This window comes from Phasianus colchicus, chromosome 8 (assembly GCF_987193195.1).
Source record: "Phasianus colchicus chromosome 8, bPhaCol1.hap1.1, whole genome shotgun sequence".
Lineage (NCBI taxonomy): Eukaryota > Metazoa > Chordata > Aves > Galliformes > Phasianidae > Phasianus > Phasianus colchicus.
In genome coordinates, this window is record NC_143443.1 from 29,647,503 (window position 1) to 29,670,606 (window position 23,104).

General features: G+C 41.3%; 1 protein-coding gene across 2 annotated transcripts; it reads left to right on the forward strand.

The window, feature by feature from the left end:
- Positions 1-617: 617 nt before the first annotated feature.
- Positions 618-21,707, forward strand: SLC18A2 (solute carrier family 18 member A2). 2 transcript variants are annotated; one of them, XM_090145558.1, is made up of 16 exons: positions 618-818; positions 2,385-2,736; positions 8,786-8,844; positions 10,179-10,262; positions 12,046-12,138; positions 12,529-12,618; positions 12,724-12,767; positions 12,847-12,907; positions 15,004-15,099; positions 16,539-16,617; positions 16,863-16,914; positions 17,326-17,389; positions 17,484-17,603; positions 17,857-17,990; positions 18,820-18,895; positions 19,330-21,707. In XM_090145558.1, exons 1-16 carry the CDS (start codon positions 701-703, stop codon positions 19,374-19,376), a joined length of 1,569 nt encoding a protein of 522 aa, XP_090001684.1. In that variant the 5' UTR covers positions 618-700; the 3' UTR covers positions 19,377-21,707. The 2 variants fall into 2 exon arrangements, with proteins under 2 accessions (XP_090001684.1, XP_031453273.1); XM_031597413.2 differs by having other exon boundaries at positions 18,820-21,707.
- The last annotated feature ends 1,397 nt before the right edge of the window (positions 21,708-23,104 follow it).

Consider the following 23,104-nt stretch of genomic DNA (forward strand, 5'->3'; position numbering starts at 1 on the left):
GACAAACTGTTCCATTATCTCACTACACTCACAGTCAAGAATTTTTTCCTAATATCCAGTTTAAATCTACCCTCTTCCAGTTTAAAGTCATTTCCCCTCATCCTATTGCTACCTGCCCTTCAGATACTGAAAGGACACTATAAAATCCCCCCAGAGCCTTCTCATCTCCAGGCTGAAGAGCTCCAGATCTCTCAGCCTGTCCTCGTAGGAGAGGTGCTTCTTTATCAGCTCAATTGCTGATGTGTTGTACAGTCAGTTTGTTTTCTAATGGAGATTATAAAGAAATGAGCAACGACTACAAATATCAGCGCAGGTTGGGTGTGAAACCCATGCGCTCCAGCTGGGAGAAAGGAATGATTAAAACACCAAATGCTTCAAATCCCCTATGTGGGTGCCAGCAGCACCATCCCGACCTGGACACCCTTTTAGGTTCAGCTTGGAACGCTGCCTTTGCTCCCCACGTACCTGTTAGAGCTCACCTTGCAGGGCACTCAGATCTTATGCTGGAGCCGGGGAGGGGCCGGCAGTTCGTCCTCCTCCTCCTTCCCCCTCCTCCTCCTCTGCCCCGACAGCATCAGCATCCTCCTCCTCCTCCTCCTCCTCCTCCTCCTGCCGCTCTCCGCTCCCGGCAGCGTGCGGGACATCTCGGGGCGGGCAGTGGCTCGGCCCGCAGCCCCCCGCACCCGCCGTGCCCCGCAGCATGGCGTGGGGCGAGCTCAGCCTTCGCTGGCTGCGGGAGGGCCGGCAGTCCAGAAAGCTCATCCTGCTCATCGTCTTCATCGCCCTGCTGCTGGACAACATGCTGCTCACTGTGGTCGGTAGGTGGACGGTAGTGGTGCGGGGTTTGTTTGTTTGCTTTTTTTTTTTTTTTTTCTCTCTCGGTTGATGCCAGAAATAATCTCCGGTGACAGATGTGCTCCCTGAGTGAATGATTTAATGCTCTCGATCCACACAGTGATTTTTTAAAAACACGTCCGGTGTTCCAGGTGCTGCAAACACTGCCATACACTTTATTTCTCTGTTAGTTGCAGGGTCAGGAGTTGCATACAAAGATCTTTATATGTATGTATATATTATTCTTTTTTTTTCTTTTTCCTACCAAAATCCACTACTACTTCATAGAATGATGGCCGTATTTTTAGCTCAGCATCTTTTTTTTTCTCCTGTGGTCGTGCAACTGAAACAACAGGCGAGATAACGCTGGGCTGCCTGCTTCCTTGCGATAGCTGTCCTTTCCCCAGCACTGCTCGTACAACGATAGGTTAACACGAAAGCTATCGGACTGGGTTTTAAGAAAAGCACTTCTAGGAGACGGCTGAATGAAACAATCCGAGTTCTGATCAAAGCTGAAGATGCAACTATTACTGGCTTCAAGTCACACAGCGCCCAGATTCAGGAACCTGCTCAGATAAAGTGCTTGAACACTTTTCACTGGTAGTTGTACAAGCTCTCATATTCAAAGGTCTGTATTTATGTAGACTTTCAAAAGGACTGGGAGAAGCTCCTGGCTGGCAGCACAGCAGAGCCCCTGGGCTGCAGGCAGTGCCCAGCCCACCCCCAGCTGCAGAGCCACTCCTGCACCCTGCTCCTCGGTGTAAGGCTGGTGCCACCATGCAGACCTTAACAAAAACTTCACATCTGCTTTTAGCAAGTCCGTTCTGGATGTTCTTTCTGCGTGAATATTCTTTCTTATGAAGTTTTTAGGCATTTCATTATGTATTCGTTAATATATGTGCAAGAAGCCCCTACAGTTATTTCAGTGGATGCAATTAGAACACAGCTACAATCCTAAAGCACATCAAGCAGGTCCCTTCTGGGTGATCTTTTCAGTGTTAAGTTTAGAGAAATGGTGAAAGGTGTAAGCATCAATGCATTAAGACTGACTGCTTAACACAGAAGTGTTACGATGATGGTTTCCCTTCTTAGGACCGTTACCATTTTTGAGGCTTATTTTATTCATGTATTTAATTATTTTTTAGTATTTTGATTTAATAATAGTTTCAGTGCTTTTCTCATCTGTTGTGTTTTCACAGTCTAATAAGGGGATTTAAGCACTCATGCAACAAGGAGTCTGTTCAGATAAACGTTTTGGTACTTCTCACATTTTTCTTTCTGAATGATGCCTGTATCGGATATTTAATAATTACAAAACCTGGCAAAAAGTAAACACTAATGTGAAAGAACTTTATGCTTTAAATTGCAACTAGGAGTGTAATTTCTCCCATGAGCAGCCCACTGTTTTAGTTCAGTTTCACCCTTTTGAAATCCTACTGCAGTTCTCTGTAGGAAAGCTTTGTATTTCCTAATCAAGAAAAAAATTTGGTGATTCCATTTTACACATAACCTGATAGTAAGATGCCAATATATTCTATTTGTTTTTCCAGTGCCAATAATTCCCAGTTACCTTTACAGCATCAAACATGAGAAAAATGCAACAGAAATCCAGACCGCTAAGCCTAACGTCATTTCAACGACAGCGGACAGTTTTCAGAGCATCTTCTCCTACTATGACAACTCGATGGTGCTTACTGGAAATGAGTCTGATAAGGCAGCACCCGCAGAGCTGCAGCACACTCAGACAGCAGCGATGATGGTAAATGCGACCGCTGCGCCTCCGGACTGCCCGAAGGAAGATAAGGACCTGCTGAATGAAAACGTTCAAGTTGGGTTATTGTTTGCTTCCAAAGCCACAGTGCAGCTGATCACCAACCCCTTCATAGGGCCGCTGACAAACAGGTGAGGCAAACAGTGCTCACGATTCAGCTGGGGTTCATCGCTGTTTAAGTCTGGGTGATGGTTTTGAAGTAGTTTTAAGTCGGTTGTGGCCCCGACTTACTGCCCTCCTCACCTTATCTAGAGGAATATTTTAGTGAAATACATCCGATAATTGCATCTCCTAACAGCCTGCATCATTTCGGAAATAAATGGGGAAGCACATGAGCCCTTCAACACTGCTATACACTTTTCTTTTTCTCCAGCACCTGAGCCCTGAGCTTTTTATAGAAACCTTTGCTGAAGAGGTGTTGAAATTTCTTCAGTGCAGTTACACAGGGCCACAAGATCCTACAGCTCTTAGTTGGAAGAATTCAGCCCTACATACAGATGACACTTCTATTACCCCTATACATGGCAGTTGTGATATTAGAACCACATCCAGGGTTCAGGTCCATCCCTGCCTCCCACAGACCCACAGCTGTGGGTGCACAGTGGTTCCAAATCACCTGAGCTAAGAGCCACGTGCAAAGTAGTGGAGCCACCATTCCTGCAGCTTTCCAAGTATAAGATAAACGTGGCTTTGAGGGACGTGAGTGAGCATGGAGGATGTGGACTGGTGGTTGGACTCGATGATCTTAGTGGTCTTTTTCAACATTAATGATTCTATGAAGCTCTCATTGACCTCCATGTCTGCCAAACCCCACCAAAGGCCATGCTCCTCTTTGAGTTCAGTGATGACACCAGTGCGGAATCCAGTCCAACCTTCAGACTGTCATCTCTGAATCCTTGCACATAGATGGTAGCTTGAACAAAATGTTTTTGGACAGTATGTTACAGAATATCTATCCGAGCAGGATCAGCATTGTAAGCACCAATGTCAGTGACTTTAAAATAACCCACAACAACAAAAAAATAATCCAAGCATTGAATACGTTTACACGAAGATACAAAAGTATTTGTAATATCATTTCAATATTACATGTTAATAATTAATTTGATTTTATTGTTAGCATTCTGTGTGATTGATTCCCATGAAGAAGCTGCAGAGATGTTAATCTCTGTAGGAAATAAGCTCCAAATTATATTTAGTCAGGTCACTAATTTCCCCATTTCTCATTAAGCTATTTCCATAATGAAGATATTTTCCTATCAGAAAACAATACACAGAAGAAATTTGTCCATTTCCTCAATTGAAAACACTTTTAAGTCATCATAGGTTTAAACTTATCATCGGTGGCCATAACCAAACCAGCATTCTTTAAGGTGAAATATTTCAGGTTTTGAAATCAAACTACCTCTTTTGGATTCGGCATGTCACATATATTGTGTGATGGCTAGACTGAGTGTTTAATGCCATTTTGAGAGAAACATCCAACAGTGATAAGCAAAAGTTTGACTCACAACGTTCAGAATTCCACAGCTGTATTAAATCTTTGGGACTGATATGAACACAAAAGCCTTATATTAGATAGAGAGCTTCATTTCTATTTCATTTCACCATGTCTCCTACATTCCCTCCAAAACAATTTCCCATTACAATATAACTTTTATGCAAACATAGCTGCAACGTAAGGAGCAGATCTAGATTTCCTATATTGCTTTGTGAGGCTATGACAGCTCTTCCACAATCAAAGCAGGATAAAATGAAATCATATTTTCATAATAGTTCTGTAGGTATCCAGGTTTTACCAAGTGCCTGCGTTATGGCCCTATTTATATTTATTTTCTCTGGATTTTGATGTTTGTATCATATTGTCTACAAACTGCCAAACTTGGCAAAAAGAAGGAACACACCCCACATGGCTGCTGACTCTTTCATTAGTACAGACACATCATGCTGTAGATAGGATCTCTGCATCAGCAAGAGGGCACAACCACCTCAATGCCTATTTGTGCCCAGCGCTGGGGCCAGAGGCTGGAATCTCCCACAGATCTTAGAGCTGGCAGTGAGGTAGATGCTCTTGGGTCTCCTCCTTGTTCCAAGATGTTCACCCTTCGCTGCGGGTGGCACCAGTGTCAGTGCTGCCCTGGTGGGAGCACTGGTGCTGGCAGCCCTGCAGCCAGGATGTAACCATCCCGTAGGTTTGTGCACAGGGATGAAAAAATTCCCTCCCAGCAGCAGGATCTGCAGGCTGAGTGCCCAGTAGGTGGGAAAAGGAGAAGTAAGGAGAGCACTCAGCCATCCGTGGCAGCGTCCTCATGGCAAAGTGCGCCTAAATTAGATTTAAGGATTGCTGGTTTTCTTTTGTGCGTAGTTTGGGTCTTGGTAGCAGCATCTGCCTTTATTCTGAGAAATGTTTGGTGAGAAACATCAGTTTACATATTTATCTATTAAGTGTTGGAGCCATTGGCAAAAAAAATAAAAAATAAATCAACAAAGCAGCTCTAAAACAGACATTTCCTAAGAACAGTGTATGTGTTCATTTGAAAGGAAGTCTGAAAACTACTATCAATGAAACAGAAGATATGAGTTATCATTAGAAAGACTCTACCACTGATAAGCTGTTAAATGATCATTGTTACGGCAAAATTTAAGCCAAGTAGAACAGCTTAAGGAGAATGGGTTTCTTTGTTTAAAATCTGCTGTGCACACCCTGCTAAGGTGTAAGTTTCAATTAAGTGCTAAACCATAGTCATAGCTTTTATTTTTCATTTAAATATAATTCTTCAAGAATGGTTGAGAGCTTTAAACAAGCATAGAGTTATTGGCTTTAAATATGTACTGACTTTGAGTGCTTGAGTTTGTATAAGGATGCAACAGGGTGTTCCATTCCATCTTTTTCTAAAAAAAAAAAAAAAACCTAGAACAAGATTTTTAACAATAACTTTTGAAATTAATTTAATTCTAGAAGCAAGCTAAAAATGTTTCTTATTTAAAGCTGATCTCTTCTGAAGGAACACGAGACACATCACACACCTGTCTTCATGAGCTGGTTTGCAACTGAAGATGCACCACCAGCTTCCCTTTGCTCATAGCCCTGGTGGAAGTCCTAGCAAACAGAACACCAGGGCAATGGCTTTGCCATAGGATGTGAACAACACACCTCCCACAGCAGCACTGTTCCAGGGCAGACCCAAAGAGATTTTTTTTGCTCAAGTGCATGTTTTGCTTTTGCTTGTAGTGTAACAGATGAGAAACCATACAAACAGCACAGCACTTGCTACAGAGCAATTTGTGAGCAGGACATGCAGTCAAGGGGAGTTTGAAGGCTTTTCCTAATCCTTCCAAAGAAGAAATTGGGCACCAGCTTCCTATGTCTGATTCACTCCATTATTATTTTCCAAAGCATTGCTCCTTGCTGTGAATTAGTCTGAGAGCCCAGTTGTGCTGGCACCACCACTCCCTAGTATCAATGAGAGCATCAGCTGCCATACAGCTCTCTCCCTTCATCTTTCAGCCTGAAAAAATACATAGTTTGAGCTTTATGCCTATCCATACATGGCATCAAAATTCATCAACAAATGAACATATGTTTGCATGATAGTTTTTACAGCCAGCCTGACTATAGATGTGAACTCTGCATGTATGAGAGCATGGCTTGAACCACAAGATTTATGAGAAAGAGTGAGGCAGGGAAATAAAGAAACATTTACAACTTATTTACAGCTCAGTACCTATGTAAGCTTTCCTTTGGGTTTTCAGTAGGTGATTGAAATGCCTGAGCACCCATCCCAGCTGGCCAGAGCCCCTCTGCCTGCCCAGCATAGAGCATTGGGATGGAGATCTTGAGCAAAATACTCTTCTTGATACAGATCCTCCCCAGTCTGCACAGGGGTGAAGTCAGTGGCCAGAATGCTGGCCCTTGGTACCCATATCACTAAGCAGTCACAATATTAGTCAGAGATTTGCAGTCCTTAATGGATAGGCCATTAGGCTCTAATGTTCCACAGCTGCTAACCTGATCAGTGTAACCTTTATTTGCCTGCAGTACAAAAACTGTTAAGTGGTTTTCTCATTGTGGGGTAACCTCGTTAATGAACATAATCCACTTCCAAACAATTCTGCTGTCTGGGGCCAACATGGCACCAAGGCGAGTAATTTAGGCATTCTTTGTCACCAGCAGCCTTTCCTCTCCCTGCCTGGTGGCTCTGTTTTTTCAGAAGTCAGACACCCCTCTGGGGAGAGCTAGCTGCAGGTTGCCTCCCTGAAATGTGCTCATCTTGGGGCTATTGCAGATTCTCATGCAGTATTTTGTTAGCAGTGCCTATGAAAGTGACTTAATATTAAGGCATGACAGCAAGGAAAAAGGAGACAAGGCAAATCTTGTTGTAGTGGAGCACGCCATGTCATGGCAAGAGCAGAACAGGCCAGGGGACACAATCCCTGAACACCTGGCTGATGGGGTAATGCCAGTCTGTTCTTTCTGTTGGACAGACCAGGGACTGCAGCTCAGATTTGTGGTCACACAACTGCCAACTAATTAACACTGCTATGTTAGGAGGAGGCAGGACTTGCTAAGATTATGCAGGAAAGGCAATCTGCATATCTCTCTGTCAGCTGCAGGTGGGTAAGAACATCACCTGAGCAAGAATAATCACAACTTCTGGAGGCTCAGCAGCCTTGAGCAGGGCAGCACATCACCTCCAAATTGGGAGGGGAAGGGGGAAGTTCTAGACAATTTTGACCTTTTCAGAGGATTATGATTTGCTTGATTCAGCACAAACACATTCTGCTGACATTTGTACCTTCACATCTTGTATGGTGGGCCACAGGTAATACAGATTTTAGCTAAAAGAACTAGCTATGCCCACACAGTCTGGTTCTGAGGTGGTTCTCTGCCCAAAGAGAAAGGTATGTGTTAGACCTAAACACGTGCAATAAAGCATCGCAGGCTGCTGGGTAGCAAGAGCAAGTTCTGCTCTAGCTCTGTCTCCATTATCCTCTGCTGTGTATTGCTTCACACTTAGTGACTATGTCCAAGATAAAGGAGGAATAATATCCACAGCTGCAAAAACAAAGATCAAAGTTCCAACAGGCTTTAACTAAGCACTCAAAGTGACATCCAAAGTACTTGTTTTCTTACACCTATCTATCAATAGCTAAGACACTTTCTAAATGTAGCAAGCCTATTGAAAGAGGTGGAATTTGTTTCAACTGGCTGGAGGCTGGTCCTTCAGTTAAGGTTACAAGACTATGATAGCCCTTCCATTTATTTAGCTCATTAATGCTTATGAAAGATCTCATAGCTAATGTCTCTTAATCTGCTGATAAAGAAATGAATGTGGCAGTCACTTCAGATGGTGTTTGTCTTCAAGCAAATAACTGATTTCAATTCCATGTAATTGTAGGAGTTCTGAACTGCTGTCTCACAGTCCTTGTGGCAAGTCAAATTTCCTGATTTCTTTACAGAACTCAGACTTCTTGTCCAGTGTCCAACCTACATACCTCTGGGTTGGCTTTGACACACAAAACACCCCTCTGTGATGGAAGAAGGAATAGGGGCATTCAATTTTGCATTCATCACATCCAAACAAAGATGATATCATTCACCAACAGCAGCAGCTGTACCTGCAGGATTTTTTTATTCTATATTTATAATCAGTGCTTTCTTTAAGTTAAAAATTCAAAATCAAAGCAATTACAGTGAAACTCTCTTTGTCCTGTTCTGTGTCAGCCCATACAGCCCTTAATTGTATGAAAGTTATTTCAACAAAATAACAGAAACTAGGAATGATTATGCTCCTATTGCAGAACTATTATCACTAGAAATGAAGAGGGCTCTTCATAGACTCTTCCATAATTTCCATAACCTAACCAATACTGCCCATGTGAAGTCCAATCTTGTCACATTACTGGAAAGCTACGTTCCAATGAGAGAAGGATTTCTTTCAGGGATTGCAGATAAAAATTCTGCTTTAGCAAATGAGAAAGCTTTTGTAACATGGAGCAATTTGATCATATGGTCCACTATAAATAGTTCAAAACCTGCAAAGAAACCACAAGTCAGGTTTTTGCATCCTTCACATGCGTGCAATTGCCTGAATTGCTAACATCCTCATGTGGGAAAATCTAACTGCAACTATTAGTGAGACAATCCCAAAGATTGGAACTTTCTTTTTTCTTTTCTAGAATAGGCTACCAGATTCCTTTGTTTGCTGGCTTCTGCATCATGTTTGTGTCAACAATCAGTAAGTATCCACTTCTTATTCGGTATAGTTCAGGTATAACTTTTAAACAAGTGATCTACAATAGTTGTCACTAGGAATTCTTGTTGTTGATGTAGAGGAACTGAGTGTAAGAAAAAGTGTAAGAGTAGCTGCTATGGAGATTTGACAAGCATGCTTTAATGGACCTCTCAAAGGAATTCACTGCCTTCCACCCCTCTTCAGCTGGTCCCTTTCTTAGCTCAACCTTCCTCTCAGCTTCCTATGGTCTGAGCAGTGCTCACACACTGTTGAACTGATGGAGTTTTCAGTCACAAGGGCTATTTTTCAGGATCCCTAACAACTAGGAATCACGGGGCCTTATCAGAAAGAGAATGTGAGGCCCAAGCATAGAATATAAAAGTCAACAGTATCATAGCGTTGCTTGACATCACCATAGGATGTGCAAACAGGAGTATAGCCTACAAGTCAGCTGAGATAATGTGTCCACTCCAAATGGCAGTGATAAGGCCTCAGCTGTTGCTTTACATTCACTTTTGGTGTGGTATTTCAAGACATGACCCAGAGGGAAAGAGTACAAAAGGATCATTGGAAGCCTGTGAGGAATTATTAAAAACTGAGCTTGTTTCAGAAGACAGATTGAAGATGTATCAGAGCGTATCACAAAAAAAAAAAAAAAAAAAAAAAGGAATTAACAGTTTCCCACATCCACTACGTGTAAGAAAAAGAAACAATATCAAGGAAAAAAATTCATTAAATATTAGGACAGTATTTCTGACGACAAGGAGAGCAAAATGATGAAAAAGATTACCTGATGGTAGATTCTGACAGCTCTGGATTTTTGGATCATCAGACAGATTCTGGCTGGAGATAAGAGTAGTAATTCCAACTTACAGCCAGATGCATTGCACAGCACCAAGTGTGGGACACCACTACAGAAATTTCACAATTTGTCTGCTCATTGGAAGAAACACTGCTTTGAGCCCGAGGCACTTCTCTTAGCTCCTACTTTCCATAAGTGCACAGAGGTTTAGGCTGGGCAGCCTTAAATAAAGACTGGAAAGAAAGGTCTTATTGCCTCTGTGTGCAGCTGAATCAGATCATAATAATTAATTAAAACGACTTGGGTGCTCCTATTCTGTGTTACCAGAAGGCTCAGACACCTGAGAACAATTCAACACTGACACCTCCAAATGCAATAAGAGATAATAATGCAGTTAGCATTGAAAGTGACACAAGGCACAGTAAACACCTGACTAAATGGCACGAAGTTTTCTATTACACTTTAAGGAAATCTTACTTCTTAACCTAGTTAGAATTAACCTAATTTTCAAAATTTGCCTCTGTCTTTTCTGTAGTGTTTGCCTTCTCAGGAAGCTACACGTTGCTGTTTATTGCAAGGTCCCTTCAAGGGGTGGGTTCCTCTTGTTCTTCGGTGGCAGGTAAGAGGAGAATAAAATACAGCTCACGGGTCCCAGAGGTTTCAGGAAAAGTCATTTCTTAACTGTGATGGCTTTTGTTTTCTTATTCTGTAGTTTCAATAATCACACAAAGTTATTCAAATTATATTTATTTCACTTAAAAAAGAATTCTGCCTCTTTCTTATGCAGTAGCTCAAAAGCAAATGTCTTTTCAGACTCGGTGGTGTTTGGGCTGCAGTAAGGCAGAGCACCAGGTGAGGTATGCTCCCTGGGGTTTCTGCATGTGTGCCTTCAATATCTTAAATTCATTTTCAGCCCTTTCAAAGGTCACCAGGAACTTATGTTGGTACGTATCACCGTGGGGATTGTACCTCTGCCTGCATCTGAAATTTCTGTTACAAAGCGTTGTTCCCAGTGTCTTCTTGTTCAGCCTACAGGTTGCCTGTGCTAGATGTCCAATGTCAGATCTATTTACTTTTTTTAAATGAAGAGGTGAAATGGAGTATGAGTTTTCATTCCAAACTATTTAATCATTTCTGGAACGGAATCTAGAGAAAATATGTTTTGTTCATGAATACAAATTTAGCTTGAGAAGGGAGGCAAATGGAGCTTCCTCAGGAAGAATTCCCCTGAAAACTCCCCCTGAAAGCTTGTTTAACTTTCAAGGCCACACCACGTTGTGAGTTGGTTTCTCCTCTCTGGTTTTAAATCCAAAGGGATGCAGAGGTTCCTCGCTGATGGTTTTTCTAATTCTTTATTCATCCTCTGTGCTATTCTCTGCACTGCCGTGCTGGGTGCAATACCCGCCCTGTACCTGTGCAGATTTATTCCTATCAAAGCATAAACCTTCCTCAGCTTTGTACTGCATCCTACTCTTTTCCAGAATAGTTCTCCGAATCTGCACAACTTTGTTGTGAATTCTGATAGCACACTCTAACTTGCTTCCCAGATTGCTCTCGTGAGTAATCTGAAGTCAGCCACAGGTTCCATTAAGCACACTCATTCAGGACCTCTGCTCATGGTGCACATGATGGCTGGTATTTACTGAGTGATCACTCATGCAATGCTGTGTTTCCTCTTTCTGGCTCACTGTGTAGCTGTGGACCTTATTTACTGAGTCCTTGATTTGAAAACAGAAGTAATAATTTCTATAAGAACCCTCCTGTAGCATTCACCTCTGAGTGCTTCACAGAAACAAATGAATTAGGCTTCATGTTTCCTTCTGTGAAACGAAGGCTCGTCATTAGATGAGCAGAAGAGAGGACAGTGAAGATAAAGGTCAAAAGCAGCCTTTAATTTTGGATGCTGATCTTGAAATACTCGTACTTGTGCGTGATCCTTAATGCTGAGAGCACAGCTTGCAATGACCTGGGTACAGCTGTCAGTGGGCACCAGACCTCATGCCAGGTACCAGATTCGTTTGCTGATAAAAAACTGAACACTTGTAACAGCTTGGTTGTGTCTGGTTGAAAAGCATCATCTAAACACTCTGGAGCAAAGGGAAGGATGAAGAATCCAAGAAATCAGGGCATCACTAATTTATTTGATCGATACGGTGTAATAGAACATGGTATGGGGAGCATCTACATATGCCAAACTCTCTTCTGCTTCAAGGCAAACTCCATGAGGAGGGGACATAGACACACACACAAGTATGTCTGTACATGGATATATATGTATGTGTATTTGTGTATAGAGTTACCTAATGTTTCCTTTGACTAATGTTTAGTAGGGCTGGAAAATGATGACAATAAATTGTAAAACACAGCTGCCTAATTTACGCTTTGTTTTGTTTATGATTTAGGGATGGGTATGCTTGCCAGTGTATACACAGATGATGAAGAGAGAGGCAACGCGATGGGAATTGCATTGGGAGGCCTCGCTATGGGAGTATTAGGTCAGTGTCAGGCTCTGCCACCAAGGGAAGCCATGAAGTTCCCACCTGTGGTCTATGGAAACATGGGAAGGTCTCATCAAGTGCCATGTTATCATGCCATCTCCAGATTAGATTCACAATTCATGCTAAGAACTGTTTCTTACCCAGAAGCGTATCTTAGGCAGATAAAAGTCAGGCAGTAATCTCCGTGATGCCGGGGTTTTGTTTAAATGGAAGAATATTTTGGGGTGTGAAAATACGATTCCCATAATCACACAATGAATGAGATCTGTGGGTTTTTCAAATGGAGCCTTTTGGCCCTGGCGTGCCAGCAGCCCAAATGCTTGCAGATGATGCTTGTTCAGGATCAGAAACGTGGCCTCACCCCAGACTCCTTCCTTTCCCTTGCAGTGGGCCCACCCTTTGGGAGCATCATGTATGAGTTTGTGGGGAAGAGCTCTCCATTCCTCGTGCTGGCAGCTCTGGCTCTGTTTGATGGAGGTCAGTACCCATGGAGTCCATATGACCCCATATGTACGTAGCACACCACATTAGCTGCTAACCCTCCTTTTCGAGCAGTGTTACAGCATTGGTTTCTTTCCACAGCTGTTCAATTATTTGTTCTGCAGCCGTCCAGAGCACAGGCAGAAGTAAGTATTGTAGTAAAACGCTGTTAGCCATGGCTGATGTTTTGTCTTTCCTGATGCCAAGTTTTCATTTGTTTCGTAGAGTCAGAAGGGGACACCATTACTGACACTTATGAAGGACCCATACATCATCATTGCAGCAGGTACCAGGTCTCTTTTATTTATACATACATGTATTTAAACCAACTGCAGGCATTATTCCTGGCATCCTGGAAAGCCCCAAGCTACCTTGGTTTAGCAGCAATGTCATTTCCTGTTTCTTTTTATGTGAAGCTCAAAGAACAAATTTTTTTTGTTTTTAAACTATTATTTCTTAACGTAATTTCAATTACATTGAAAAATGACACAATTCACTGCATTTCTAATGGACTATTTGTCAACCACAAGTGAAAGATGGCTTTATCTTAGGGGTGCTGCAAAAGGGCCAGCAGTTAAAGTGTTTTCTCACGCTCTCAATTCAGGTACACAAATTCTGTGGCATAAATTCAGATCTAATCTCCTGGGTGTGTGTCACACACTTGATCCATAGTGGTTTGCATTTCTGAAGCACAAGTGCTTCCTGACTGATTCATGTATCTGAAGCACTCCATTCACTTTAGCTGGGCCACCTTGAGCTCAAGCAAGCCTGTCTGGGGAAGCTTCAGTCAGGGTTCATGGTCTCTATTGGATTTGCCCTGAGTTTGCAGCTCAGGCTCCACCTTTGCCTTGAAGCGTGTCCTAAAGACCAAAGAACCTTTGTCACCATGCACATAACTACCTTGACAAGCTCTGGTGATGTTTCCTGTCGTGATAAGAAATAGCTGTAGAACGTGCATGCGTACTTCTAATTACTTTGTGAAGTTTGCTGAGAGTAGGATAGGACCATTCGTATTCATCTGCCTCTGTCAGAATGGCGTAGATTCCTCTGGATGCAATTTGTTTGGCTTGAAATGTTTTTCCAGCACTGAGCTTGAGCTTGGCTGGGTTTGGCAGCCCCTGGGTGCTTGGCTGGGGTTCCTTGCAGACATGGAGCCTTGCAACAGAGTGGAAAGGTTCCCATTGGATGCAACCCTTTGTCTGCAGGGTGAAGGTGAGCCAAGCAGCTACTGCCTGCCCCAGGAAGGGAGTGAGCGACAGGCCTGCAAGTTCACTGCAGCAATCACAGATACACAGCCTAATGTGGTCTGACAGGTTCGAGCAAAGAATGACATCCGTGCTCATTTCGTTTTGAACTGCACAATGAGGAGCCTGTTCCGAGAGGAATAGTACTTCTCTGACCTCAAGACAACTTAAACTTCTTTTTTTTTTCTTCGAAAAGTGACATTTATAGGAGTCTTTGGGATTATAGATGTTAGAAGGAAAAGTGGGAACACGCATGTGAGGCTGTCAGTTCTAGCAGTGACTTTTAAGCCCCTCTGAAAGTCATTTTGTGAAGGATGAGCAGCGGGGACACGTCCCATGTATGACTTAGGTTCTTTTGAGGAAAAGGGAAAGGAAATCCAAAGCATTAGCAAGGGGTTTGGCACCCTGCACTACAGCTGCAGTGCTGAAAGAAAATGTTACGTGGGCGGAGGAGCCGCAGGCTGGATTCAGTCAGCACTTCTGTCCTTTGCACCTGAGTGACCAAATGTCCTGAGATTCAAAAAGATCTGAAAGCACTTGAAATTCACATGGCTGGGCAAGATGAGCCAAGCCGTGCCCAGGCTTTGTGGCTGCTGGCAGTGGGGTCTGTACACAAAGCACCTCTTTATAGGGGGCAGGTATTTCTCTGGCTGCTCGATGGTATTTTTAGGACCAAGACCTCCGTATCTCCTCTTCCTCAACCTGGAGTGATGGAGGTACAGGTCATGGACCGTGTCTCTTACACAACGGTGCTCCAATTCCGCCTCAGGAGACTGGAGATGAAGACCAGAAGATGGGAGTTTTAGTTCATCATTTGCAGAACATTCAGACCTCATGAACTTTCTAAATGTCACCAGGCTCGCTGCAGACTTTGCTGCTCTCCCTTCACAGTATGAATATAGCTTAACCTTTATTGTAGAATTTCTGGGAGAACTGAAATATATAAAAAGTTAGTGTGCAGTGATTTTACGTTCTGTTCTTTTTAGCATTGATCAACATTTGGTGCATGACAAACAGGGCTGCAAAAAGCACAGCGTTTCGGTTTTTTTAAGAGCACTTGTGCTCTGCACAGCTTTTTATTCAGAATCAAAATAACTAATCTTTCAGCTTTGTTTTTATTCCTCTCCTTTTCCTAAAGGATCGATCTGCTTTGCAAACATGGCTATTGCAATGCTTGAACCAGCACTACCCATCTGGATGATGGAGACCATGTGTTCGAAAAAATGGCAACTCGGTAAAGTACAGCATGTCATTTTTGTGTGCTGTTATTTATCTGATGGAAGTCTCCATGCTGATTCGGTCATGCTGCTGCTCTTATATGCAGTGATGCTGCTGCTGCAGAGCAGCCCCACAGGGCCATGCTGGAGATTTATTGCTAGAGTACGGTGTTACTGCTGCAACAGAAGTGAGACTCACAAATCTCTTATTTGAACTGAGATTCCTGAAGGGAAAATATCCAGTTTAATAATAATTTTAACCCCTTAGTGATATAAGCAATTGAGTCCCTTATGATTTGTCTGATTTGTCAGCATTAATTAAAGTTTTAAGCCTCTTAAGCTATATCTTAAACTGCAAGGGTTTAAGCAAATGATGATCTTAGGCAGTTTTGAGATCCAGTGGTTTGAAGCATGAGTTCAAGAAGGTGCAAAGGTCCTGATTTCAATCAATTAACTTTACTGTGCATAAAGCCAACTCCAGAAAATCCCAGCTATGCTTCAGTGTACCACAGCTTACCACTGCATGTGTACATCCCAACCTGCAGGATTTTTCCCAGTTTTCAAGTTCTGCTCTTATATGACCATCTGGTACAAAAGGCTGCACCAGGCCACAGCGAAGCAGATGCAGTTGAACAGGTGAAAAGGTTTCCCCAGTATCGCCATTGTTAACCCACAAGGATTTCAATCACAGGATATTGCTGTGCTAAAAATTACCTCCTGATTTTTTCTTATGAATATCAGAGAGATAGGAAGGAAGATGGATAGGCAGGAAATGAGAAAGCCTGTGTTGCCTTGGTGAGGGACAAGGAGTACACACGCTCGGAAGAAATTGTTTGATTGTGTACCATAATGGCTGCTTTGTAAATCAGAAGTACCTTCCAAGGCTTCCTCCCCATTGCCCCTTGTCTGGGCTCTGCCTCCATGCCTCATGAAGGGTGAGGAAGAGGAGGAAGCCTCGAGCACTGGAACCAGCCTTTAAGCCAGTGGTGTTTTTTTTTCTGGGGCTGTTAGTTATTTGTATTAAAAGCCTACTAAATCTTTTAAAAAAAAATTTAAAAAAATCTTGTTTTTAATGCTTAGGTGCTCAGTTTGAGCTGTTGCCTGACCAGGGGCCCAATGGCAGCCTATACTTCAGGGCACTTAGGTACTCACAGGGAGCAAGGCCTGACCTCCGTCCTTACGCCGTGCAACCCAGAAATATCCATCAGGGGAAAATGATCTTCCTTGAACTATCTACAGTTAGAAACACTTTTTTTGCAGGTGTCTCACTGCTCCTGCATTTCATAGATGATGTCCTGAGATTGCTGCAGCAAACCGGATATTTGATTCCCTGGGCTGCACACAAAGACTTTGTCAGATGCGTTTGCTTCAGAACTGCACTGTCTGGCATTTATTAATTTCTCCTAACACCTCGCTGGAATCATTGCTGATAAAACATCTCATTCATATTTTTCAGGCGTTGCGTTTCTTCCAGCCAGTATCTCTTATCTTATCGGGACTAATCTTTTTGGGATACTTGCACACAAAATGGGAAGGTACGCTTAACTTAAAAAATATTAATAATCTTCCAATGTGTTCGTGCTCCATTTCCAGTGTTTGCAGGGCAGTTTGTTGATGTTGGAAGTTATTAGAAGTTGTTCTACAGTAGCAAAACCATTTTTGGAACACGTTCCACCTTCAGTTGTGCAGGTTTGCACATCAGATGTGGCTCTCAACCAGCCTAAATCATCTCGAGTGCCTTATAACCACTGATCTCTGAGTGATGTTTCTTCCTTTTCAGGTGGCTCTGTGCTTTACTAGGAATGCTCATTGTGGGAATAAGCATCTTATGTGTAAGTAGATCATTCATCTTTCAAACAATCCAAATCTCCCTGCATTCATCTTTGAAATTGTGCTTAACTGTGAGATTTCACTGAAGTTTCTGCCTTCCAGATACTTCACTGACTAAAGTGCAGCTAACAGCTTTCAGATCTGAGTGCTTTCAACTCTTAGTGTTTCAATTGCTTTGAAGGATGACTTTTAAAGGGGGAAGATCTTTTTTTTTTTTTTGAGCTGCCATTCAACATTTTACTCCTGTTTGTAATGGCTCTTATCTGAAATAGTCCCAAACAAGCCCCAAATTCTAGCTTGCACATCCATGCAAAATGTGTGCAAACTGCTCTGAGATTTCTCTTAGAAAAACAAACCAAACTTCATTAGCACATGTAGCATGACCTGATCAACTGTCTAAATGTCATTTACAGGTACCATTTGCTAAGAACATCTACGGGCTCATAGCACCCAATTTCGGAGTAGGATTTGCCATTGGTAAGAAAAAAACTACACTACCTTGCTCAGACTGTTGATTATGTAAAAAATCAGGATAGTTTTCCTGATCTTTGTTCCCCTCCCTCGCAACCAGGAATGGTGGACTCTTCCATGATGCCCATCATGGGTTACCTCGTGGATCTGCGCCACGTGTCGGTCTATGGCAGTGTCTATGCCATAGCTGATGTTGCCTTTTGCATGGGCTTTGCAATAGGTAAGTCTTGCATTTTCCTGCTTATAACATTCTGTGCCACAAAGAGAAACACGCTGAGATGTTGGAGGTGAATGCTCCTCGGAGCATCTCTCATTTCATTGGTTCAAGTGGGGAATTGGTTCAAGTGGGCAACTGTACATGTACATTTTTTTCAATCACTTTGAAAACTAGAGAAGTTTTGCATGTAAAATTACTGTTTGAAGTGAGTGCTGCAAGTTTTATGGTATTCAGAAAAAGGGTTTAATTTTAAAAGGTCCCTCTGCTGGCGGTGCCATCGCAAAGGCAATTGGATTTCCATGGCTCATGACAATCATAGGGATTGTGGATATCCTCTTTGCTCCTCTGTGCTTCTTCCTTCGAAGTCCACCTGCCAAAGAAGAGAAAATGGTAAGCATAGCACCTTTTTTTAATGTTTTTTTTTTTTTTTCAGTGAAAAAAATTAAGTTATTTCTATTTCTTTGCCCCTAACTCCCCCAAACAGGAGCAGCACAGTATATCTCCTCCTCGTGCATCATTTCTGAAACAACCCTGCCATGTTAGAGCTCTAAGATGCTCTAGCTCTTACTATAAGAGCTATAGCTCTTAGCTCTAAGAAAAACTTAGTTATGTGCCCCCTGCAGTAGATTTGTTGTTCCTATTACATTGGGTTGCACATATTTGCGCTGCAGAATCCCAGAGATTCCAGCTAATAAAGCATTTATTACTTGTAATTTCCACCTTATAAAACAGCTTTACTTGTAGGAATTGAGATAGAAAGTTCACTTTGCAGTTGGTTTGTACCTACAGCCCCCTCCAAGGCTGAAATCTGTTCTGAAGCATTCATGCTTCATGTCCCTTCTTAAGCTCCATACTCCTTGTCCTTTTGTTCTCACCAACTGCAGCTGCTTCTGGATGAAAAGCAAGCACATGAGCAGGAGGCTCAAGGGAGACAGGTGGGCTCATTCACCCACCTTGTAAGCAGTGGTGATCCAATATGAGAGTGATAAGTTACTGCAATGGGAAAGCAGCTAGATTGTATTTAACACGGGAGCTGAAATACTGGCTCCACTAAGAACTGTGCTGCTCCTGTCAAGATCCCACCTCATACATCTAAGGACACACAAACTGAATTACTGTAATAAAAATCAATTTAGTTTCTGCTGGTGTGGAAGAGAGTGAATCACAGCCACAACTGAGCGCTACGCAGGAACACTAACATTCACCTCTTTTCTTTCAGGCTATACTCATGGATCACAACTGCCCTGTTAAAACAAAAATGTATACTCAGAACAACATCCAGTCCTACCCCATAGGTGATGAAGAAGAATATGAAAGTGATGAGTAACATTAAAAGCCATATAATATATTTTGGTGTACAAAATGCAGTGTGAAACATCTCATCCAGAAGTATGTTTTAGTTGTACTGTAGAGTTAATAGTGGAATGGTCAAAAACCAAAGGTATATTTATTCATCTCCCATGGGTATAAAGTGAATTGCTAACTGCCTTATAAAGAGGGAAAAAAAAAAAAAGCTTTTATAGAGAATTTGTATAGTGTTTTCCTCTGTGTATTTAATTTCATTGAATATTACTCAGTATATTTTTGATTAAATGTGTAGTATAAATCTGTATAGACATGTGAATTTAAACTGTTTGCTTTATAAAGCCATCATGTTACTTCATGTTCTGTTTAGACTCGTAAGAGTGAACTCAGCTCTTGCCAATAACTTCTCTAACTTACTCTGCAGATTCTGGAACTAAGAGTTTAGACGGGCCAAGGAGTTGTGTTTGTTGAAGGCACAACTTCTTCCCTGATTTCCAAAGTGAGCTCCACCTGGCTGCCTGTGGAACACTGGGAAAAAGAAAATATTTCAGTTGGGTCAGGGTATCTCTATTTAGTCAGTACAATTTAGTGAAGTTTTAACCAGCTAAGCAGCTGTGCACAACACAGCCCCCAACAAACACACAGCACTGGGTAAACAAGTATGTCTGAATGCATGCAGTTCCTTTCCCTTAAAAAGGAATAGGAACTGCATGAAGGTCCTGTTTTATATTCCCACCTTTTGGATTTTATTTTCCACATCTCAACTTCAGTTTAGCTTTACTAAGTGAGTGGGTAAAGAAAGCTGCAGGATCTCAGTATTTAGTCTCAGCATGTACTGGGTGTAAAACTGGCAACTTGAGCAGTTCAAACAAAAATATTTTATGTAAATATGGATGCAAATACATATATTTATCTTTCAGAAAGGAAGTAAAACCATCAACTTTACTAAAGATAATAAAGATTTAGGTATGCAGTCTAATAGAGAAACAGCATCGAGGTAGATGGTCTCTGTCTGTGAAGAGAAAAAATTCAGCTTTGAAAGAAAGCATTTAACACACAATGTCCTTATCAACTGTGGTGTCTTTTTATTTGTATAATTAAAATATGGATGTGCCTTCTTTTCCCGTAAATGCAGATGTTTTATGTACTGCAGCATAGATACCATGTTTACATATAGTTTTGTAAAGTGTATATATAAATGGTCAGAAAACATGAAAAATAGTGGATCAATTTTCAACTCATGCTTTGTCAATTATCATGCAGTCAGACCATGTTAAAATAAAGGTATCTAAAATAAGTTCATGATCTTTTGTAATAAAGGACAAAATTACTCCCCCACCCTTCAGCAGTCGCCCCATGCATTGTGATCTCTTGTAAAGTACAAAAACAACACTGAATTAATTCAAGCCCTGGGAAAGTACTCCTCATTTCTAGCCCATTTATGACTCCAGGTCATAAATACACAGCTTGTTTAAACAATAATATCTTCCAAAACCAACCACCCCATCACCTGACTGCTGATCTGAGGCTCAACTCCTGTGAAATGGGTAAGGACTAAGTGTGCATTGCCAGGATACACCCTCACACACAGTGCCACAAGAGCGTTTAAGGAAGAGGGAATGAATATTCTGAGAGAACAGTGGGAGAGGCTTGAACAGTGTGAAAGGATAAGCAATAGATGCTGTAGTTGATTTGAAAATCTACTTACCAGTTTTATAGAGGTGCATTTTCTATTGCGTTCTTGTGAATATGTAACAGATGGAGAATCTTCCTTCAAAGCTGAGACGTCCTGGAGACAGACAGGAACAGAGTACAGAGCGTGGTTCTGCAGCACACTATTTCACTGCCACCCAGAGACAATTGTGCCTATTGATGGCTAATTTCCATTTGGTTCATGTTTTCATTTCACAGAGCATTTGGATGATCACAATTTTACCCTGGGAAGCGTGCTCTGCATTTGTCACCAAACAGCAGGCAGCTCACAGTCATCCTGCATGTTGGATTTTCTGGGGATTGGAGAAATAAGTGGATGCTATCGGCCAGTAACCAAGCACTCTTTGCTGAGAGCTGGTTCAGTCACAGAAACACAGAGAAGAAAACTTTCTGTCCAGCAAAAATTTGGTCTTTTCCCATAGTTAGTATATTTTTTCCTCCCCTGAGGTTGTAAACTTTCATGATTTATTTCAAATATGGGGAATTAGAATGAAAATCAGAACGATTAGACAAAAACATGCGAGTAAACAGTAAGGATTTCTTTAGTTATACATTATGTTTTCTAAAGGACAGGACAAAACAGTATTTTTCTTAGCCCTTCTCCCCCTCCCAATCCAACTCCATTGGTAGCAACTATCACCGATAACTGAATAGCAAAAACAAAAGCAAATTAACACCACACTTTTTGCATTTTACAATATTTTCTAGCTACACAATGGAATCACCACTTTGAACCTGCCTATTATTAAACCGCACAGAAGAAAAATAAATGCGTATCCAAATACAAAGAATGCATAAAAGCCCAATTAATTCAGCACTCAGTGATTTTATTTAATGCAAAATGTGTTTCTCCCAAAGATACTTTCCTTTTCAAGTAGTGAAGAAGATGAACTACTGCAACAACAAATGTTTAAAAAAAATACTAAGACAATTCAAAGACGATGATAATTTAGCAAAACTATTTTATTAAAGCTTGTTCTCATGATAAAATAATAGCCAACAAAATCATATTAGGCAGTTTCTGCAAATGTGTGTAGCTGCCACCTATGGGATATCATTAAGTCAAGATATTCTTGTTTTCCGTGGTATTCTTTATTTTCAGCTATTTACAGTCAAGCACGAAGCAAGGATTACATCAGGAATGTAGTATTACACTTTTTCCCCCTCAAGATTTAGCATTTCTTTTAATTAATGCCAGATAGGAATTTATGTTTTCCTCCTTATCACTAAAATACAACTATTTTGCCCTTTTCCCATTCAGTATGTTTAAAAATATTGCACTACGTTTAATTTCTCTCTTACAATCATCATTAGCAACATTATTCAAGGAAAACCATATCCAGCTTTTCTTACCCACTGCATTTCACAGCTAAATGTGAAACCTTGAATGCGTTTTTGAAATCAGTATTTGCATTGTTTTCGCAGCTCCTTCATGTGTACCAGGGTTTAAAGTGAAGCAATTGGATATATTTGAAAACTTCTATAGTAGTCCATAAGAGCAAACACTGATGGAGATTTAATGCAGATCACCACCAATGGTAAGCCTCTGAGAAAATGGAGTGGGAAAGTCTTAATACACATCTCAAGCAAGTATAGGTTAAACAACTTTTAGTCAATAAGGGAAGCTAATTTTGTGTGATTATTTGCTGAAGCTTAATTTCTGAAGTGTGACACATGCCTACTGTAGCATGGATAGTGTTTTCCATACATCAAACTAAATAATTATCAACCGCCCAGAACTCACAAAGAAAGTGCAAGTAGTTGCATGAGTGGAAGTTAATTGTTTTTTGTTTAGGAGTACAAGTATGCTTTTCCATCTCAAAAAATCACTGCTTCTTCATTTTGCCCATCACAAAATAAACTGAGAAGAAAATTGATTGGAGAGCTACATTGTACACTGCCTGAAAATTTAAGTTATTTCTTTTACCACCTTAGAATCAACTCCACTCCCACAAAGGCATTTTCTACTACAGTGATAATGACACCGGTACCTAACGCAGTACCTAAAATAAAGATGATATTTTATATGGCATTTCTATACACAGAAGATGAAGCTTAAGTCATGTTTACAGGAAATAAATAAGAACAACGGCCTCAGCCAGGTGATGCTAAGATCCACAATTTACACATAGCACAAGACCAGATAGTTCTCTTCAAAAGCTGCTGGCCAGAATTATTCTTCTCTACTGGACTCACTTATTTTGCCTTAACTAAAACATGTTATATACACTGTACGACATTTTTCTGAAAAAGGTGAACCTTCTGCTCAGATTGCCTCTTTTGTCTGAGAAGCTGAATGCAATTTACCACTACATGATTGCTCAAAAGCATTGAAAGACAAGGTTCTGGTATTTTGTCATCACTGCTTATTCTGTACCTTAGGCTTTCTGAAATGATAAATATTAAAATAGCAACAAATTAAAACTTTTGAAATTAAAACTGTCATTTACACTTTTATAGACTGCAATGAAACCTCCAGCTCTTGC

Bases quoted from the DNA above. Each gene is read 5' to 3' on its own strand.
- SLC18A2 (XM_090145558.1), top strand. From the start codon at position 701: ATGGCGTGGGGCGAGCTCAGCCTTCGCTGGCTGCGGGAGGGCCGGCAG. The intron at 12,619-12,723 runs GTCAGTACCCAT...TTCTTTCCACAG, and splicing joins TCTGGCTCTGTTTGATGGAG to CTGTTCAATTATTTGTTCTG. The intron at 15,100-16,538 runs GTAAAGTACAGC...CATATTTTTCAG, and splicing joins TTCGAAAAAATGGCAACTCG to GCGTTGCGTTTCTTCCAGCC.